General features: G+C 35.8%; 1 protein-coding gene across 2 annotated transcripts; it reads left to right on the top strand.

The window, feature by feature from the left end:
* Positions 1 to 314: 314 nt before the first annotated feature.
* On the top strand, positions 315 to 22,456 carry LOC102236966 (calcium-binding protein 2-like). 2 transcript variants are annotated; one of them, XM_023333051.1, is made up of 7 exons: positions 315 to 1,497; positions 1,710 to 1,892; positions 19,778 to 19,808; positions 20,142 to 20,276; positions 20,476 to 20,585; positions 20,663 to 20,810; positions 21,997 to 22,456. In XM_023333051.1, the coding sequence occupies exons 1-7, from the start codon at positions 1,285 to 1,287 to the stop codon at positions 22,020 to 22,022; spliced, it is 846 nt and encodes a 281-aa protein (XP_023188819.1). In that variant the 5' UTR covers positions 315 to 1,284; the 3' UTR covers positions 22,023 to 22,456. The 2 variants fall into 2 exon arrangements, with proteins under 2 accessions (XP_023188819.1, XP_023188820.1); XM_023333052.1 differs by lacking the exons at positions 315 to 1,497; positions 1,710 to 1,892 and adding exons at positions 14,314 to 15,199; positions 16,879 to 17,115.
* Positions 22,457 to 22,512: the final 56 nt, after the last annotated feature.

Below are 22,512 nucleotides of genomic sequence, written 5' to 3'. Positions count from 1 at the left end.
CACTCCTGGTTTTGAAGTGCCACAGCATGAAAGCAAACAATCCTGGTATCACGTAAATTGAAACTGTGCAAAATTTTCTAAAAAAAACTGTGAAGGACAGCCGGTAAGCTTACTATACTGTTGCTCATAAATATGGACTTGGATTGATTGTTTGAGAGTTAATATTATTGAAAAGGAAAAAAAGACAATACACTTGGTGTTTATTGAAGTAGAAAGTGAAAAAAATAGTTGGTTAGGATGTTTGACTATGAAATTAAATGTTGTTAAATATGCTAATTTATTTATTGGCATTGAATTATATTATAAAACATTTGCTATTTATTATACTTTAGGATTAAATGGTTTAAAGGGGTGGAAATTTATCTTGTAAATTTCAGATAGTAATAGATGTGTTTCTGTTTGTTTTGACGTTTTTCACCTATGTGGTTGGACTACAAAAATTATGAAAATAAAGATGGTCTAACTAAAATGAAGACTCCGTGAGTGAAATCCAGTTATGTTCCACAGTAGAGACCTATCCTTTTCAAGTGGGGATCGCACAGTAAATTAAACCTAACAGAACTTGACAAAAGCACCTGCAAGTTTTGTTGCTTTTGAAATTCGTCTTGGCTGTATTTGTTATTAGTTGTATTTTATAGTTAGTTGTCTGCACCTTGAAAACTCTGGATCTCAACCAGCCTAACTTGGATTAATATAAATACTATAATGATCTTTATAAAAAAGCTTTTTCTGCTATAAATTTCTACAATGGTAATCATTTTTTTCTCTGAGGAACGCAGCAGAAATGGAGCCCAGAAAGCCAGCGATAAAGCTTCTTGCAGTCAAGATGTTCTATTGGTATTTATGTGTATGTACGATTTAGCGCATGCATATGAAGAAACATCCCATATGGGGAAAATGATGAACAATGTGAAGCACTATAAATTGCAGAGGATTGAGGATAAGCCAACATTAGCATGAGAGCAGAAGGGTGAGTGCGGAAATAAATACAGGATTATCAAAGAACTCGCATACATGGGTGGAAAATAGTGGCAGGCTCATATCAGACACAATGTGAGGAGTGCCAGTGATACACCTCTGCTAAATATATAACTGAATATTTAGATCTATTTTCTATATAGGGTCAATTGTATGACGGGACTAAAGAACATTTCCCACTGATATGCTTTGTTGTGAATGAAAATGTGCACAATCTGGAGAATGAATAAAATCCGGTCAATTCAAAATAAAGTGAGTGATGGATGTAAAAAAAAGAGGAGGGGTAAAGCATGGAGAGTGTAGGGGATGAGAGGAGGAGCAAAGGCAGCGGGGGGATATACCTCAGATTATGATTTGGTGTCAGATGCTGTAGTGACAGATAAAAAGGAGGACAGAACGAGACCGAGGCGCAGGGAGAGCAAAATAAAGACGTCTCTGTGGTTCAGCTGGACTGCAAAAATGACTGAGATGAAAAGGGTACAGTCAATGGACGTGCAGGAGGGGAAGCTAATAAAGAAGGTCAGTGGATGTGGATCCAAATATATGACTGTAATGTGCAAAGTTCTGCCACTGATGCAGATACAAAGTCTATTCTATTAAATATAAGAAAAAAAATCTATTTGAACATTTTCTTCCATTTTGTAAGATGGTGTCATTTTATGTTTTCGTCCTGTCTTTCTTTCGAGTGAATTTTGCTACGCTTGGTTGACACCATTGATACTGCTCTCTAGGGTTCCATTAAGAAAAAGATTGAATCCTTCAGACGGTGGAGTTCAGCAAGCATAAAGAGGCCACCAAAGCCCAAAGCCAAGACCCTGAGTCTGTCCTCCCCTGATGGAGACCCTGAAGATCTCTGGTTGCCAGAAGGAGACAAGAGGAAGCTGCGCCCCATTGTGGCTTCCGTCTTTGGACAGGTAGGGCCATAAAATAGAAAATTGGGTCACTTCTGAGTTCATGAGCTGGTGTTTACATTGCTTGGCTGACATAAGCCGCTATCAGGCATGGACTGCTTTCAATTAATCAGATGGCAGCTGAGCATTTATATGTTACGTCTAAAAATGCACTCTGCATAGCAATTTGTGACTGTAATCTGACGAGGTCAGACATGGAAACACAGAAAATACACCTTCTTTTCAAGAATGAACGATTGCAGTCGCATTAACAGATAAGCCCTTTATTGGTTGGAATAATCTGCCTTCTCATCAGCTTTTGAAGGACTTCAACTGATTTGTTTTGTCAAATGAATGAATAGGTGCATTCCCTGTTCTTTCATCATCTGGTCTTTTTCCTATAATGTCTAAAAGCAACAATTGAGGTCTAAAAGCAACAATTGAGAGAAAACTTAAAGGAAACATGAGTTTTTCTCCTACAAAAGCCTTCATTCTCTAAGCTCCAATGTGTTGATGCTGCCATATGAATAAATCTATCAGAAGCAAGGCATAATATCAGCCTCAACAATATCAATGTGACTTTAATAGTCTTGTTTTGTTGAAGTCGTTTTTTGTGGCTGTATTTCAAATTTAAGATGAACAAAGATTGTCATTGGCCATGTATGTTCCATGCTGACATGATAACAGTTTTTGTGCTTTGGTGCTTCGGGGTGAAAACAGAAAATGTGTGTGACAGAAATTTTATTGGAAAAGTAAGCATGAACAAGTATCTTGTGTTGTTATTACAGTTTTAGTGAGTTCCAATGGTCTTCATGAGGTCATATGGAGTTTGCCATGCCCTATCAGGGAAAGATTAATAATACCTAGATTTTAGGTTTCATCTTCTGTTTGTGTGCTTGTAGAAGAGTGTTATGTCTACATACTGATTTTTTTCCGCATGATTTGTTATGGGTTTGAGTAAAAGAGGTTGTACATAGACTCTTTATCACATCAAAACCCGATTTGTTAGAATACTATTTGTACTTGAATAATTCTTTCCATTGTTACATGTTTTAGGATAGTTAAAATTTGGATTTTTAAAAAGTAAAATTGAGCAAATATCTTCAAATCAGGAAAATCACCTAAATCACTTCTCATTTCATAAATTTTCCTGACTGGTTTTCTGATCATTTCTTTGTTGTTAATATATGTTTGTAAGGTTTTGCAAAATCCAATTAGTTTCTCTGTATTCATTATTGTTCTTATGGTTCATTTCTTTGTTTACTTTCTTACTTATCTGTTGTGTTATTCTGTCTGTGCATTTTGGTTTGCCCTCCTATTTTTGAATTAGGCTTTTCCCTTTGACCCATAGATCATTTTGTGTCTAGTTTAGCTCCCTGTGTGATACTTGTGCTTTTTATTTAATCTTCATTCTCCTTGTTTACTCTCCTTGACAGCTATTCCACATTCCCCTGATTAAACTTATTTGGAGCCAAGATCGTTCTCTATCCTTGCCTCAGTGCATCACCTCACTGGCTGCCATCATTTATTCTGTTGTGCTCCATGTTCCTCTCCCTGTGATTTATGTGCAAGTTCCCTCAGTTTATTTATTAGTGAAGGCCTCCTCATTTCCACCACTGCTAGCCTTGGGATTGGGTCCTTTACAAACCCCATAATGCAATTCCCTTTAACGGGAAACATTTCAGGGTTGACCTGCAGGAAACTACCACATCACTGCTTTTATTTTGTCTTGATAAACATTGTCCTTTTGAAACCAGAATGGGAAACCAGAATGGGTTATTTATAGCTGCAAGCAGACACCCAGTGTGTGCAGCACCAAGTAGGCGATTCAAATTATTTGATTTGACCTTCCCTTGACAACATCTCTGAATCTGATTATGGTGTTTCAGCTAATATCCTTCCACTCAGACAAGAAAAATCCATGGGTCTTTGGAGAAACGGGTTTTATACAGGTGTTGATCCATTTATTCATTCATAACCTATAAAAAACAAGGGATGAATGAATCCTGGTTGCAGGCTAGGTAGAGAGATGTTGCTGATCAAGATGCCATTGTATTTTCTTAGAAAAGTCCACCTTCTCTCTGAATGTCAAGCGATGGAACTGGTGCTTTTCCCTCTTTAGAAATGAAGGAAGGTTATACTTCGATTGAATTGACAAGATCCAGAAAGCAGAAACACAAGTTTATTATATTATATGGTTTGGATATATGAAATGACAAAAATATACTTAATACTTGCTGTCTATTCATCTTTTTAAGTGACCCTTTTTGCACAATGTGTTTCTGACTGATATGCTTCAAAAGTAATTTCTAAGATATTGCTTTCAGCGAGAATCCCTTGCCAGTAAACACTTCGCAACCTGAACAGTCAGAAACTTTACTGCAAACACAAAATAAGCATTTTTGAACAACAATCCTTTTTTTCTTACAACACACAAAACATTGACTGCAAATGAATGCATGTTGTTCCTTTATCCTTATTTTTATTTCCTCTAAAGTTTATATATTTGTACTTTAGGTCTGTATGCTGTGAGTGCTTTAAAATCAACATCAAATTCCTTGTTCATTTGCACATTCTTGGCTAATAATGCTTATTCAGAATCTGATATGTGGTTTCAGCTTCATATTGCAAAGATATTTCTCTACAGTGCACAGTCATATGTGCTGACTATTTGCAGCAAGGCTAAATTGGCAGCTATAAGTCACAATGTTTAATACATGCAGGGTTACTTCTAAGGCCAATAAACTCATCATTGCTGATGTGCTTATTGCAGAGCTGCTTAAGTTCAGTTCTCAAGAGCAACCTTTAGATTCATTCTTTCTCTAACACACTTGAACCAAATAAATGTGCTGTCTCTGCAGAGCTGATGCTGATGGCCAAAAATAGTTGGGTGTCATTTGAATAAACTCAACTCTTCCAAACAAAGATAAAGGAAATCCAAATAATCCCTGAAAGTGTAGTGATATCTTTGATGTGCTTTTCATTTCATCTGGCCAGATGGGATTTTTGTCCCAGTAGACAGCATAGCAGCAAGACCAACAACAGTAATTATAAAAGGAGACTTTATCCAAAGTCTCATAGAAAACGTAAAATATTTTGTGTTTCTATATCTAGCTCTCATTCTGTATTCTGATTTGCCATCCATAGCAACAGCAACAGATGGACTGAATAATGAGAAACAGAATAAAGAAGGTTGGGTCGGGATGAGGGATTGATGGCTGAGTGTCGTAAAGAAACATAGAAGAGACTGATTGTGATGTACAGGGAGATTAGAGCTTAGAGGAGAGTTTACTTCTACTGCAGAGAATAGAGTTGAACTTTCAGGAACAAGATGAGTTTTTTTAGTACAATCTGACCTCTGAAAGGCTGGCAGTTTTTTTTTTGTTTTTTTGCCCAAATGCAGAACATAGGATTTAGTCCTTGTTGGAAGTTTTATGTTGGAGCTGCTCTGAAATATCCTGATCCTTGTTAGATACAAGCCAGCTAAACACAAAGTGTCAGCAAACAATATGGCAGAACATTTCTTCTACCTCTGTATTCTACTGTAGAGTTAAAATCAGATATTTATGTACACTATGTAAACATTTTGATGACCAAATTTACTCACTGTCTGACACTAAATCCATTTATGTTTCTTGTTTTAGTCCAGCAAGATTCTTTCTGTTCACTAAAAGTTAAAGATCTTTAAGATTAATTAATTTATGAATGTAGAGGCACTTTGGAAGTGTTGTGCCAAGTTCTGTTGATCAATAGATTAAGGAAAGAAAAAAAACAAAATGTGATAGATAAATATGTGAAGCCACTAGACAAGAATTTGGAATGTGAACACACATTTAAAAACAAATATTGGGTAAATGTAACAGGTAGTTTATTGCAAATATTGTACAGCTTTGTGCCTTTCCAATTTTGATAGATAGTAATGCATCATACATAAGTTAGAATAAAGTTATTGTTGAATATGTTTAGTAATTTTTGTTCACCACCAGCTGGCTGTGGCAGAGAAGGAACTTTAAAAAAAAAGCATTTTATGTGAGTGATGTTGCTGTCTGCTCTGCTGTGTCTCAGATTGTAAGAACATTGTCTACGTCTGAGCAGCAAGTGCTGACTTATTATTGTTTAATCTTTCTTAAAATTCAGATGTCCTATCCAAAACATAAACTTTGGTGCCACTCTACAACTAGGACCCCAAGCAGTATGTCCCTCAAAATTTTCAGTCCTTTCACAAAATATAGTATTTAAATTATCTGTTTTTTATGTCACCTTTTTCCTGAGAGACTTTTTAACCCCTTTTGCTCCATAAATTGTCCTTATTTAGGTAATGTCCATCTCTTACAAGGAACAAATGCCAGGATTTTCAAGAGGATTTTTTTCCTGGGTTGATTGATTTGCACATTTCACACCAAAGCATGTTAATCTGTAACACAGAGAATCATCTCCTTCCTGAACGGAGATGGCTGGACGACCTCATGTTGGTGATACTTACAATGAATAGTTTGAATACATGAATTTGGCATCTTCAAGTATCTGGTGTTTGCATCCAAACATGAACCAGACTTATGGAGGATCAACATTCTTCCTTATATCTAGAGCAATTTCTCTTAAAAGTTCCCGGTTTTCCCAGAAGAAAGTGCTGTTTCTTTAATATCCACAGATGTTCCTCCATTTAACCCAAATGTTGTGAATCCACCTATCAGAAGATCCCAAAGTCATGACATCATCACGTGGGCTTTTCCATATGATGCTTAATGGTGTAGTAGTTCTTTTTTCTAATCAATTTTTACATTTTAATAATAAAGCCACAGAAACCATTTAGGAAATTTAAATAATCATAGCAGACCTATTAACATTTCAGTGTTTGATTTAATGTCAAATTAGGCACGAGTCTATTGATATAGTTGATACAACTATCTGGTTTCAACTGTCATGTAGTTATAAATGGGTAAAGTAATGACAAAGGAGAACAAAGTGCCAAAAAATTTATTAGTTAACATAATGCAGGGGTCTCCAGATCTATGCAGTGAGGGCCAGAGTCCTGTAACATTTAGATGTTTATCTGCTTCAACACACCTGAGTCAAATAATCAGATCATTAGCAAGACCCTGGGAAACCTGACGCCACGCTCAAGAGGTGATTCAGTTATTTTATGTGTTGGACCAGGGACACGTTTAAAAGTTGCCTGACAACAGCACCTCAAGGCCTGGATTTGAAGTCCCCTGATCTAGTATATTCAGTCCAAATGTGTCTTTCCATTTGGACTGCAATAAAAAAATTCTGATAGTGTGGAAATTCTCAGCAAAAACAATGCCAACATAAAATAGAACCATATACTTAACTGTGATTTGACAACTCAGTGTTAAAAATAAAGTGGAGAACTCAACAAAAGTAAAATGTTACCATAAAAGAAAAATTATTTATGTGTGGAAACATGTTTTGCTCAGTAGGCTTAGCAATTAACATACCAGCTTTTAATGTTGGCGTTGCTGTGGTTGTTGTTGAAAACGCAGACAATACAAAGAGGACACGAGTACAAAAACAAGAACAGATTTTGTGGACAGATTTAAAAGTGGGTTAGTTGATGGACCATTATAACTGTGACACTGTGCAGCAACAGTTGGACTCTACGCTCATGGATATAGAGATAAAGAACATTCAGTTCTGACTTCTCTGTGACATTTTGCCTACATTTATCCCCTGGTGGCATTGTTTGAACAGAATCGTTAATCCATAGGACCTCCAGGACCTTAAAAAGGGAATTCACATATAACTTTTACGTCACATGGAAAAGCATCAGAGAAAATCTGAACAGGTGCAAATGGCATTATCCTCCTTCAGTAGCGAGTAGGTGTTTGAGAATGAGAGCGGGGAATGTGGGACATTTAGCACAGCCTTGTCTGGTGGCAGGCTGAAAAATGTATGTCAGGTCTTTTAATGACTGCACCAGGACCTTTTTCTTCTTATGGCCTCCTGTTGTTCCCATACAAATTATATGATGGTTTCTTTGTTCTTGTTCATTTAATAGCAGTTCATATATTGTACAGTATTTAAATTATCATTTTACATTCTTTCTCTGTTTTCAATTAAAAAATGGGTATTTAATATGATATTTATATCTAAAATAAGAAACCACAATAGTAAAAACAATTGTTAAAACAAAATTAATCTGAAGGGAATGCAAAAATTGCGGTGGAAACTTTTCTGTCTATTGGAAAAATGACAAAGAATCCTATTTAATTGCCTAAAATAAATACTGTAGTTGTGAACAGCTTTCTAATTAACCACTTCTGTGTTTACATTACTTTATTGTAGGGGTTTCCAAGAATGCAACCAGGGGGCCATTTTTGACTCTGACTGATTTTGTGCAACCCTGGGCTAAATAAATAAACCTGGTTAACCAACTCAGATGGTTGATTGAGACACACAGGACAAAAGAAAATGGTGCATAGTTTTTTTTGTTGTTTGTTTCTTTTACTGATCTTCAAATGAGAAATGAATGGTGTAACACGGTTTTCATCTTTTATCAGTTGTTTTTTTCTACAAATATGTAGTGACTTTTGCTAAATTTATTGAACTTGGTTACAGAAAGCAAGAATGCTCCATGTTGCAGAAAATACAAAAAAATTGTTTATATCTTCAATGATTTACAGTAAACTGTTAAACAGAAATCAAAAGTTTGAAGTATGGAAATTAGAATATGTAAAGCAAAAGCTTTTCTTTTAACTGTCAAACATGATGTTGCACAATCTCTGCACCGATGCAATAAACTCTGTCAGCAAAAAAGCTGCAAACTTATGTCACAGCTTTTCCAAAATTAGCTATAAAGTCTGCCCAAACTTTAAAATCTCTAGATTAGAATTTAATTTCTATTTTGTTTGGTGTTGGGAGGAATTAAATAACTTTTTTCCTACAATAATTGAATTCAAAACTTTGTTTAAGTTGAGTAAAATACCCAAAGTGGCCTTTAGCTTTAACAACAAGCATTTCCGTCTAATGTATTTTATGTTTTATCTTGAGAACAAAAAACAAAATTGACTTTGAAATGGGTTTAGTAGCTAATATCTAGCTTGTTCATATGGAGTCCAGGGATTTCTGAAGCTTATCTACTAAAAACACCTTCTATCATACAGCTAAAACACATCTTTGAAAAGTTATTTAGGGGTTTATGACATTCAGAAGTAGTCAAAAGGACTTTAAAGTGTGTCACAGTATGTAATATAGACTTATCTCTATCAGATGATAATTATCTGGGAATTTCTTAAAAAGACAGAAGTTATTGCAAAGGATAGTTTCAGTAAATGTATACTGCGTGTTTTTGACTCTGTAAAAATCAAAGGAAAATAATCATCACTATCAGGACTGTAATAATAGTGTTAAAAACCTATTTATAATTAAATAATGTGAAAGATTTACTAATGTTTGAGAAATGCTCTGCCAAAGAAAGAAACTTATCCCAAATGTCAGCACATCTAAGCAGGTATTTTTGTCTTCTGTCTTTCTGTCTAATGAGTTATATCCTCCAAAAGTATGGCATTTCATTGACCCTTATCAAAAGATCCATTATTTTTAGTTAGTTTGATTGAGCTGGTAAAAATCTGTTTATATATGCTCCCTACTGATCATGACATTCTTATGATCATGAATTGCTAACAGGAGCTGCTATCTTAGAAAACTTAAAGTGGAAATCTTATCTTCTGTTTCAATAAAATATTAAATACTTAAAATTCAGAGAAAATTCACAGAAGGGTCAAGAGAGCGTGCAAATAATACACTGAAATAAAAGCAGATTATTATGTTCTGTGTGATTGTCTCTGAGAATGCTTTCTCTTTTATTCCGTGGGTGATACAACATCATCTAAAATGATGTGGCATCACAAGTGGTTGATCGAGACTAGCTTTAGAGTCTGGCAAAGCAGGTAGCTGTTCCTCATCCATGATATTGTTGGTCCTGGATAGATTTAGATGAATGGCCAATAGGCAAAAGGTAAATAAAGCAATGGGATATTTTTTGCTGCAAGCAATGTTTGGTTTTCTCCTCTTGGATAAATTATCTTATGTTCCAAAGGAGGTGGGGGAAAATGAATGTAATAAGGCTTCGTTCAGTTCTGCTGTTGCAGATTTGGCTTTTAAAATCAGTGGTCTAAAAGTCATTGGAGAAAGACTTTCGGTAGGCATCGTACATGGAACATCCCAGTCTTTTTTTCTGTTTAAGAAAGTGGGCTGCCATTCTAGACTGAGGATGTTTTTAGGAGCTCTTTGAGGATCAAACACATCATATGTGGAGGAGGCAGAATTTGGCTACACAGAGTAAAACATATTCATCACCATGGTGTAAGATCATAATGTAGCAGGGCACCCTATGAGATACTCTAGACTCTAAATATTGTTGAGCTGTCATGAGTGACACGCTTTTCCAGTTTTTGAAGAACTCGGCCAACACCTGTGGAATGCCAAATTAAAATTAATGCAGATTTTTTTCAAAAAGTGAATCCGAGAGTGTGTATCCCCATCGGACTGCTAAGGGGTTTGTTGGAGTTTGTATGTTATAATATATTAGGGGGCACCTGGCTAGACCCCCAGATTTAATTGGATTTTCTTCTGGATCAGTGAGAGACAATTTATGGAAAAGTAGAGTAATGACAATGTTCTGGACAACACATTTTAGCTACTATTATAAAGATGCCACACCTTTATGTTTAGTTGCTTTATAAAGTTACACAATTAACCTTATAACTGGGTGATTTATTAACTATTCTACAAATGTGTGTTAATGTGTCAGTGTGCAGATACACAGACAGATGATATCAGTCACAATGTTTGACCTTAGCCACAGTGCAGCTACTAGCATTTGGTGTCATGTAAATCCCCACTCTTGGAAATTGTCCACATTGTTTTTCAGCACCTCAGTATTAGATTTTCCTGTTAGAAAATCTTCTGACCATGTTTTTTGGGTATCTGCTTTGCTCTCTGTTGTTGAGGGATGAAGCGCAAACTGTCACCCAGCTGCTATGGTTGGGGTTTAATGACTGAGAGACACGATGTTAACTAGACTGGCAAATTAGACAGGATTTTTTTTTTTTACATTCAGTAAAAAAAAAAAAGCTGCATCATTTCTGTGATGCTTGAATCTGGGGCATTTTTTCATTACTTGCCCCCCAGTTTGATGTCAAACTCAGCTTTGTATGTGAACCCAGTCATGCTGTTTATAATTTTCACACAATTTTCTTCAAATCATCCCAAAATATTTATATAAAAAGAATAATATAATGTGTAACTAAAAAAAAAAGGTTTAAAAATGTCTTAATATTAATTTATTATGGCAAAAAAGTTATCCATACCTATCTAACCCTATGTGAAAAATAACTAGGCCACATCAAAACATTAATTTAGATTTCTTTGAATTGTTCAGGTGTAAATTTCCTGGTCTGCTCTGAAATATTGCTCCACATAACTCAAGAGGACTTTAGGTTAAGATCCCCTAGTAAAAATGTTATAAAATACTTCATCAGGGTTTTCCATAACTCATGGTCAATTACAGCAAGCAGTCAGGTGTTGAAGCAGAAAGCAGCCCCTAACTATGGCACTACACTGTGAGATGTTTTCTTGAGGATGTCGCCAGGAAATTGGTGTGCAGGTTTATATACCACTGCTCAAAAAAATAAAGGGAACACTTAAACAGGTGTTTAACACTTAAAGTGTTCCCTTTATTTTTTTGAGCAGTATATATATATATATTATTTTTCTCCACTAAAAAATATGCTATCTGTGTGGAATTATGTATATGACCATAAAAAATATTAAATACTTTATTGCTTAGAGACTAAAATAAATATAAATATAAAATAACTATACTTATGACATGCTTAACCTCACACTCACAGTTACAATGCTAATCCTTTTTGTTTTTCACTTCTGCTTATTGTCCCAAACAGAAAATGTAGCAGCAACATTTCAAATGCTTCCTCTTTGGTGTGTTGTGGAGGAAGGTATGATGCTGACGCTTAGTGGCCACTTATGAGTATTACAACTCTTAAACTGTTTCTCCATCATTGTCTCGTGTTTTCCACAACCTGCTGGTGAAACAGTGACAATGTAAATTGTACAAAAGTTCATAAATAAATATAAATATATGCAGCTTCTTATTTAAATCAGAAACTGGGTGGAGATGAAAATTGGTCATCTCCTCCAATCTTGAGAAACGTGATGATGGGCAATTATTGTGTGGATGGGATAATGTCTAGCTCAGCTTTTATTCCCCCTCAAATTGAACTTTATTTTTTATTTTATTTTTTAAACCACATACAGCTCATGGAAGTAAACAAAATGTTATACGTCCTTCTGCTCTTCAAGGTGCTTATAATATTTTAGTACAGTATCACAAATGTTGATGACAGCAATGGTTACAGTGCTATTGCTTCACAAAACATATAATCTACCTGAATAATCATAATTATTTAGAGAAATACAAAGGATGAACATACAAAATGTAATAGAAGGAGTAAACAATAAATATATGGTGCTTGCCAAAGAAAAGAGTGAGCATGAGAGCGCTGAAGACTAGATTTTGAAAAGGACAAAAAAAAGTGTAATTTCTCCTAAACCGTCCAGCGAGGATTAGAGCTGCAGCCTTATTCATGTGTTAATCTCTGGCAAGCAAACAGCACAGCATGAGTTGTGCTAAAACAGACACCCACACAAACACACACAACACTGGATTAAAAGCTCTTACTATTGGTAGATGGGGATTAAAAAAGAACTATAAATATTGGATATCTGAAGATCAATTTTTATATATTTACCATCATCAGGACTGATTGAGAAAAAAGAAACAAACATCCCTTTTGTTTGCAGAATAAGATGAAGGATGAAGACACCTAGAAATAGAGAAAAAGAGTGAAAGTTTCTGACAATGTTCACATGAACACAAATGTAAATATTGGCAATATTTTTCACACAGAGACCAAAAATGTATTCACATGAATTCCTTGAAATACTTTAATAAAGACACACATATCATCAAAAGCAGATCTAGAAAATTCTCCTCTCACTCATAAATCACGGTGAGGTTTAGTGGCTGATAACTGGACATAAACCAAAATGGATCCGACATCAGTAAAGCAACTAACTACAGAGATGGCACTTTAACTGTCATACTGTAGGTGAAAATGTTGTTTACCTGTCTGGTTAAGATGATCCATGCTTGTATTACAAATGCACCAGATGGTGGTGCTGTTGATGGCAGTAGCAACTACCGGAGACTTCACAAAATAAACAAACGGGATGGGAATTAGGCAGCAGCTGTTGGAGAGGGGAGAAATTCTGGTTCACTCTACCTGAAGGTTTCCAAAAATCAACTTGTAACAGATTTTGAATCCTTATAGAAGTGTTTAACTTTTTCACATCATTTAACATTACAACTCTTTACTTTTTTTTAATTATTGTTAGGATTTAATGTGGTAGACCAACACAAAGTAGCACATAACCGTAAAGTGCAAGAGCAAGGACAAATGTTTTTCAATTATTTTCAAGACATTGCTGAAAGTGGGACTTCTTCTTGGTCCTTTTGGGTCATTATATCACAGAGCTACCTTTTATTGGTCTTGCGATGCATGTCTGTATCAGCTTTGTACAAACTATAATATTCAGCCACACCTTTTTGCAAAAATACACCAAACTCAGTCATGTTCAGTTTCATCAGCAGTCAGGCTTTTTTGCCATGTATAGTGGGGAGGTCACCAGATTTTCCAACCAGAGCTGAGGATTTCTGAAGCTCCTCCAGGATTATCATGGATCTTCTCCTTGCTTCTCTGACTGATGAGATGCTTTCCTGACCTGCTTATGTGAATATCCACTTTTACCTCACCTGTCTGCTGTGTTCCTTGATCTTTACGATGCTGTTTATTCATGTTTCTTGAAAAAACTCTGAGGCCTTCACAGAGCTGCAGTACTCATAATGCCATCAACAAACTGGTGGACTCTATGTATTAATCAAGTTACTTCAAAATGCAATTATCACTGGACTCTATTTGAGAGGCTCCAGGTGTGGGAATCCATGACATGTCCTTCTGGGTTTTTTTTTATTTGTTTGTTTGTTTTTTATTTTTTCATTTTTGTTAGTTTTCTAAACATTAAATACATATATATATATATATATATATATATATATATATATATATATATATCACTTTTTTAAAACCTTTAGAATCATGTAATATTTTGTGTTAGGCTAGTAACAGAAAATCCCAATAGATTCATTTAAAGTTCAGGTTATAACCAGAGAAATATGGGAATATTTTTGCAGGTCACCATATTCAGCTATTTTACCTTTTGCCTAATTCAATTAATCCATTAATAAGTTTATTAAGTAAGAAAGGATGTCATTATGATTTTTATTTCCAAAACATCATCTTGAATAATCTTCTAGATTGTATATATCTCAGACATTTCTTCAGTATATGTTAGAGATTGACAATATCTCAAACACATATTTCTTCTATTCGCAACCCCATCACTCCCATCGCCTGACAGCATAGCTCTTTTCCTCTAATCTGAAATTCCAGGGATTAAACGGGCGGCCAACTCTCCATCCATAATTCCTCCATCTCCTCCCCCTTTTTCTCCTGCAGATTTACACATACACTAATTCAAACACACACACCCTTAGAGTTCTGCCAGACTAGTCATTTTTAGAGCATAAATATGATGTTGGAGAGGTAGTGAGGGGACGATGGATGAGATGAATTAGATTTAGTTGAACCGAATTCAAGAAATTATCTGTGAAGAATAACAAGAGCTTGTGTGAGTGTGTGTCTGTAAGAGAGGGAGAGAGAGAGAAAAATGGTCAAGTGCTGCAATCACAGCCAGAGTTTGGCAGGAGCAGCATGTTTCAGCCCAGATATGACCCAGTGTTCCTGACCCACCCCGTCAATCTCTCTCATCCTGCTTTCTATACCGTCACACCAAACGTTTTAAAGCTCAGGAGTTTAGGATTTAGCGTGGCATCGCACACCTGCTTTACGTCTCAGTGGACCAATAGGATCTGGGATATGTGAACTGAGAGGAGTCGCCTTTAGTGACAGTAGTGTAGTCGGACACACTTTCTTTCCTCTTGAAAGGAGCTGCCCCCTCTCGACGTGGGATGCACTGGATCTAGCATGGATTTTCCACTTTTATGTGACTTTTGAGCAGCGCAGAGGGGTAAAGGAAAAAGAGAAGAAGAAGTCTTGGACAAGTGTTGCGACCACCAACGAAGAAAGGGTGGTGGTGTGAGGAGGCAGGTGGGGAGGGTGATGGGAAACGTCAACAAGACTTCTAACAAGGACAGTACCAGGAAAAAGGTAAGTATTCATTAGCATAAAATTAGATAAAGAAACAGTTTCACATTTTGTTAGATTTTGTGTCACAGACCAATACATAGCAGTGCACAATAGTGAGAGAAGTCATGCATGGTTTTCAAGTTGTTGTTTTTTAAGTGAATATCTGCAAAATATAGTGGGTGTTTGTATCGAACTCCCTTGAGTCAGTACTTTTAAGAACCATCCTTTGGAGCTTTGCAGCTGCAAGTCTTTTGGATTGTTTCCCCTCCAGGATTCCACATCTACAGACTGAAAATTATCCTAGTCTTCCTTCTGGCATATTGATTTTAGATGAGTCATTTGACTTGGTCCTTCTAAAACACTGATTTTAACCAGGCCATCCTTTGTAACAACCCTAATGTAGGTTTAGGGTCATTGACCTGTTTGAAGATGAACCTTTGAACCAGTTTCAAGTCATTTCCAACCTCTAGCATGTTTTCTTCCTGCACTGACCAGATTTCTTGTCTCTACAGAAGAAAGGCATGCCCACAACATAACTCCACCACCACCATGTGTCACAATGGAAATGGGATTTTCAGTGTGATCTGTACTGGTAGTTTTCCTCCTTATACATAATTTTCTATGTAGATGAAAAAGTTTTTTATTTGTATTTTTTTCATCTGATCAGGGCACTTTTTGGCTTAATTTCATTGTGTCCTTCCTTAACATATATCACTCTGAATCAGAACGTTGTAGTTACCATGGGCCTCTTGGCTTCTTCTTTCAAAAAGACCCTCCTTGTCTAGCCTCTCAGTTTACATCAAGAGTTATTTTTTGCTGGGAGTTGCAGTTTTATATTCCTTCCACTTTTGGATGATGGGTTGAATAGGGCTTTGTGAGATGTTCAAAAGCTTAGAAAATTACTAATACTGTCTTTATATTGCTGTTTATCTTTTATTGTCTTTTACCAAACCTTGGAGACTTTCACAAAGCTGGTGGATTTATAGTGATTATATTACAAGCAGTTCAGTTGAGTTTATTATTTTAATGGTATAGTACATATTAATGAATATTTGCATGTAAATTTATAAGATTATAATAAAGTGGCTAATTTACATCTGTAGTCCCACTGGCAGGTTGGTTAAAACAAAATACACAAAAATAATAATAACAGAAAAGAACAAACAAATACAGTACCAGTAATTTAAAGGTATTTGACAGACCATAGTCGTATTGACATTTTTGGCTTTCCAGGAGCCAGATTTTAAAATATTTATTACAGGCACAGTAGTGCAGATAGACTCTGTTTGCTGATTAGATGAATGAATGAAAGATATTGGTTGGTTATGGTTTTATTTATTTAGGGATATTAGAAAAGTGGAGTCTCCTAGTGTACAAAAATTGAAAACCATATATGATTTTACTTGTTCGAAATAAACAAAGATTTCATTCCATGTGCTATTTGTGTTGGTCTATCACACAAAATCCCAGTAAAATACATGGAAGTTTATTTTTTGTAAAAAATTGGCATGAATGACCCATTCTACTTGATTTACATACAAGACACTATATCAAATTAAGATTTAATAGACAAAGAAACTGACAATTTTAGTCATTTGTTGTCTTGTAGAATCCCCCAAAATTATGAAAGTAAATAAATGACATCTTATGTTCTGTAGAGAATATCATAATGTTAATCCAACTGGTTCCTTTTGTCCAAGGAGGCTTCGTCCGTACAGCAAAGCGACACAGCGTTAGCCACGGCCATGCTAGGTTCCCTGGGTGGTGCGGGGGAGGTGGACACAGAGGAGGAGGAGGAGGAGGAGGAGGAGGAAGGAGGGAGCAAGCGGGAATTTGATGACCCCCTGTGCACTCTGGTTAAGAACTGCAACATGCTGCACAACATAGTGGGGCCTGCTTGTATCTTCCTCAGACAGGGCTTCGCTCAAAGCCAACTTGTATGTATGACGCTCACCTACACAAGAATTTACACCCACTCAGTCACAACTTTACAGCATCTCACTCTGATCCACTCTTTTACACTCTTTGACCCAACTATACTGGACAAGGTTGAGTCAATGCAATCTGCTGAGTCATCTTTACAATTAAAATCACCTTCATTACCCATCCATACCACTCCTATGTTCATGTTTGTGCAAAGCTGAGTATAAAAAATATTTTTTTTGTTATGAAAGCACGAAAATCACTAGTAATGTCTCAGCTGTGTTTCATGTATGAGACTTATGTAATTAAACATGGCTAGAAGTCTGGTACTGACTTAAATCTGATGGATGCCATACATATATAAAAGAAAGCAGAGCACGGCATTTAATGAAGCCCTTGACATTTCTCCCCTGAAGTGAGAAATATTGAAGATGATCATATAGTTATTTTGCTGTGTTTCAAAGCCGACCTTGATGTTGTTTTGAGGAAACTGTCAACACTCTTACATATTACAGCAATGACCCTTCACGCAGTTAAAATAGACGTGTAACAATTGCAGCTGGTCTTCAAACAGCAGAATAATTATGTTAGCACATCGTAACGTACATTTTTTTAACTTCACACTGAACTTAACAAATGTTTAAAATGCAATTTAAACAAATCCAATTGTTTCTATTAGAAAAAATGTGTTAAACTCATTGTTCAGTTGCATCACATGGAAAAGATTGATGCATTTTTCTGACCATTTCAAAATGTCTTAGCAATTTTAAGTAGCAGAAATGCCTGAATATCATGATTTGCACTTGCAAGGAGATACAGAATATGTAATTATTGGTATTCTTGGTAAAGTTGAGCAAAAAAAAACTGCAAAACATTTATTTTTTATTACACTAGCATAATGTCACAAATGCAAATTTGAGGAAAAGCATTCCACTTCAAGAAAGTGTTATTCTTTATTAAATTTCTGGCACTATATTTATTTGACTTTAAAATACCTTAAATATATTTTTTTGTAATTTATTCTCCTTTTTTATGCATTTCAAAGTGGAAATGATCTTTTAATGAGTAATTGGTCACTCCTTATTGTCCTAGGGGTATGAATAGGAATTGACAAAAAGACAATTTTCTCTAAAATACAAAAGACAAAAGAAAGTTTTATTTCAGTAAAAAATTCACAGCTATCAAAATTATTTCAGTACCACAGCTTCTTGTGTGAACCTGCACATATCTACAGCCAGAGTAATAATTAAACACTTTTGAAATAACTTGAACTGTCACCATCAAAGCTGAATAAGGACTCGGGTTTATGTTGCCACTGCAATGAACAGGATGCTTAAATGAAGTAGGTAAAAATCTATGAAACTCTGTAAACTGCAACAAAAACTTGGGTTCACCAAATTTCATGTCAACAATTTATTCTGGTGCTTTACCTCTTTACTTGTACAGTCTGCTGTAAGATCTAGATGTGTGCTTAAAGAATGTGCATAAAATACTTTGTGACAGATTTCAGCCATGTTAAGATTTACGACCAACTTTCTTAGCAAATACATTTCAGCTGTTTTGCTACTAGTTCAGGACAGAAAGGACAGAATCTTATTTGAGTCCATGGGAGAAAGAAAATAATGGAATCTCTAGACAGAGAACATAGGGGTTTTAATCTTTTTAATATTTTCATAAAAATAAAATTGTGAACAGCATCTGCAAAACCTGCTGTTAACATTTTTATTTTTCTTTCCACTCTTGTCATTTTGGCGCATAAAGTGGGGTCTGACTTTAGCTTGACTGGTAAAGTTTCTGGGTTTTGTTCACAGTGTGAGAATTTGTTTCAGACGTGACCAGTGGAACATGGCTAAAGGAGGCATGGTCCAAATATTATATCATCCATAAAGTCATTGCAAACACGTTCATTTAGCCTTTTCAGGTATATCGATCTGAAAACAAAAGTCGACCGAGCAGCAGTTCAGCTGCAGATGAAAATAAGCTGCAGATAGGGAAATGATAAACCGATAAGCCTTCATGATTTGTAATACAATTTACAGCTGTAATCTCCCTGCTGCTGTAGTGTCCCCTGTTTTCTCTAATCCAAGCCTGTATTATTCCTGCTGCTGCTAATGTCATGACCTCGCAGAACAAGTAGTCAAGAGACTTATCCTGCCATAACCTTCAACTAAAGCCGGAAACCAAGGCAGTTGCAAGTGGAGCTGTTCTTTTGTCATCTGTCCAACATTTTTTACCATTATTTAATGTTAATAAATAATGGCATTGTGTTTTACTCTGCAATAAAGTGGTTGAAAGGTCTGGATTTCACAGAGTTCCCTTTTATTTTGAAGTGCACACACAGAGGAAAAAAAACTTTCTTCAGTTTTAATGCACTAAGAATGTCTGTGTTATACAATTCAGATACTTTACCTGGAGCATATTTATGACATACTTTCTCCGCAGTTGGACATAGAAAGTCTGTTTAGTCAGATCAAAAACCAAATAATCCTGTTATAGAGTTTCATCTCACACTGACAGACGGTGAAAGGAAAAAAATGTTTGAGAGAATCTGGAGAGGTGAAAGGGTAACATTAAAACAGTGCTGTCAGTGATGTGAATGTTATATCAGAGAGTAATGTTAATGGACTCATTTTCCTTTTGTTTTTCATTGTCTGTCTCCGACTCACACCAACACAGGACAGAGACCTACGACCAGAGGAAATGGAAGGTACTGAAATATCAACAATTCCACTGCCAACTGCTGAAGTCTGAACTTTATATTGCGCAACTTAAAATTATAACGTTACACCTACTGAGCTGAATGTGAACAATGTTTTATTTTAGCAAAATATCTCAGTTGCATAAATATTCACAAATTCACTTAGGTCCACCAATGTTAGCTTCTGAGAACAACGTGCTTCTGAGATCAGATACTTCAGTAAATGTCCTTTGCCATAATCTAAAAAAAAAAAAACTCTGTTTCACACTCCTTTACAGCAGCAATAAATCTTTTACTTAGCAATTTCCTCTTGTTATCACTCAAATTGGTCTCTACCTGCAGAACTGCGTGAAGCCTTCAGAGAGTTTGACAAAGACAAAGATGGCTTCATCAGCTATAAGGACCTGGGAGAGTGCATGAGGACTATGGGATACATGCCGACTGAAATGGAGCTTATTGAGCTAAGCCAGCAGATCTGTGAGTCTTCAAAACACTAATGGAGTCAGTTTAAGATATTCCCCACAAATATTACAGTAAAGGTAAACAAAGTTAGACCCACTACCATGGAGCTGTTGCCAAAATTAGCAGAATTTCTCCTTCTATGATTTCATGTAAAACATCACAGAGTATGCTTTGTGCTAAAGAAAAACAAGTAATATAATATTATATTTCACAGGCGGTGGCAGAGTGGACTTTGAGGACTTTGTGGAACTGATGGGCCCCAAAATGCTTGCTGAGACTGCAGACATGATTGGAGTAAAAGAGTTAAGGGATGCCTTCAGAGAGGTTAGCACCATATTACTAAACATTAAAGCTTTTTTTTTAAATATCATTTTTGATTTCAAAACTATTTTACTTTTAAGTTTGACTCGGATGGTGATGGTCAGATTAGCCTTGGAGAATTAAAGGAAGCTATGAAGAAACTGATGGGAGAACAGCTGAACCACCGTGAGATTGATGAGATCCTGCGAGACGTAGACCTCAATGGAGACGGACAGGTGGACTTTGAAGGTAAGATATTATAAAGCTTAAACACTGCAGTGGACCCAAGCCTATTTACAGTTCAGTATTCAGGATACACCTATTCACAGATTTTTCTGTGACACCAAATTATTTCCAGAAAAACCCTTTTTGTGGATTTTCAATAGAAAAGGCAGCTTGAGAGGCTGAAATAACTGGGCACAATGCTACTGGACATGCTATCGGCTGGCATTTACAAAGCCGCCAATCTGGGAGCGCCGTTCATTTTTCTTGATACTGATTGGCTCTTTCCCAAAGAGTGGAAGTAGGGAAGACTGTGTAGATGTTGGCTTCTGCAGTAGTGCTTAGGCAGTTTTTACTGTTGATATGAATGAATATTAAGCTACAGCATGGGCGTAGGTTTGGGTATGGACGGTCGTGACATGTCACGACCAATATTCAAGGGATATAAAATAGTCCCGACCAATTTTTGCCATATTAATTAAAAAAAAAAAACACATATATATTCTTTAACAAAAACAAAATAAATAAACGAAAATCTACATTGTTTAGTTTAGTAAGTTGTAAGGTCCCACCAAAATTTAGACCAAACCTACGCCCTTGAGCTACAGTATATCTTGGTACACAGTCACAGGCCATTTTGGACGGGATTCAAATATTTGCTGACTTTAGCTATTCATAGGCAGTTCATGTCATGTGATGTGATAGCTTATATCACACATGATCCACTTCAAAAACATCATTCACCGTTCAGTCCAAGATGGTCAATTAGGAGGAAGGAAATTAACATGAGCGTTACATCACAAAAGTAATCACCTTCTCCCTGACACAGCAGAATGATGTGAATTATACATTCTTCATTCTAATATACATACACTATTGTGTGTACAATGCAGTATGTGCATCAGAATCTATCCATATACTGCATTGAGAAGAAAAAACCTGATGTTCCACTAAGTTATTTTGATTTCTTCAGATTTGGACCCACATTAGATGTGTTTATTGACATGCAAGTACATATGAAAAGATATGTGGGGCATGAAATTAAATACTGTACGGGTGTGGATTTTAGAAGGCAAAGAGCAAGCAACATTGTGAAAACCTTTTCTGCTGATGTGAGCACGCACCTCTGTGTTCTTGATCAGCTGAAGGTTTTCAGAGCATTGTTGACTCACTTTGATGAAATACAATAACGAAGTTTTTCACCTTTCCACAGAATTCGTGCGAATGATGTCTCGCTGAATCTCCTTCGAGTCTCGGTTTACTGCACTGAAACCAACATGAACCAGACTGCGCACTGTTAAGTCTTCTCATATGTACAAAAAAATTCTTGGTCTCTGTAATTTTTCACTTGCCTCTCAGGTAGACCCATTAGTTTATTTATCCATTGTAAAAATGTATTACAGTATGTGCGTAATAGCAGGTTATAGATTAATGACTCCAAGACTTGTCAAAAAAATAATAAAATGTGACATGTATTAAATAATTTTATGTAAATGTCTGACAATGTGACAACAAATCACATTGAAATTTTATTTAGACATTAATATATTTTTCTGTTTATTTTTGCAATTTGCCAGATGCAGTTGTGTACATTTTCAAATGAATATTTAACTTTATCCTCAATGTAAATGTAACACTGAAATAAACATGAACATTTATTCTTTAAATATTAATAAACATAACAACCTAATTATTGCCAGCCTGTTGTCTGCTTTCATCACTAGAAGAA

Source organism: Xiphophorus maculatus, chromosome 5, assembly GCF_002775205.1.
Source record: "Xiphophorus maculatus strain JP 163 A chromosome 5, X_maculatus-5.0-male, whole genome shotgun sequence".
NCBI classification, from domain to species: Eukaryota; Metazoa; Chordata; class Actinopteri; order Cyprinodontiformes; family Poeciliidae; genus Xiphophorus; species Xiphophorus maculatus.
Note: the sequence above shows the minus strand (reverse complement) of the source record. Positions and strands in the feature narration are given on the sequence as shown.

What these genes read in the sequence shown, in the direction of transcription:
- LOC102236966 (XM_023333051.1), top strand. Translation starts at nt 1,285, where the DNA reads ATGAGAGGAGGAGCAAAGGCAGCGGGGGGATATACCTCAGATTATGAT. An exon ending in TGGCTTCCGTCTTTGGACAG is followed by an intron (nt 1,893 to 19,777) that starts GTAGGGCCATAA and finishes ACACCAACACAG; the next exon opens with GACAGAGACCTACGACCAGA. An exon ending in ACGACCAGAGGAAATGGAAG is followed by an intron (nt 19,809 to 20,141) that starts GTACTGAAATAT and finishes CTCTACCTGCAG; the next exon opens with AACTGCGTGAAGCCTTCAGA.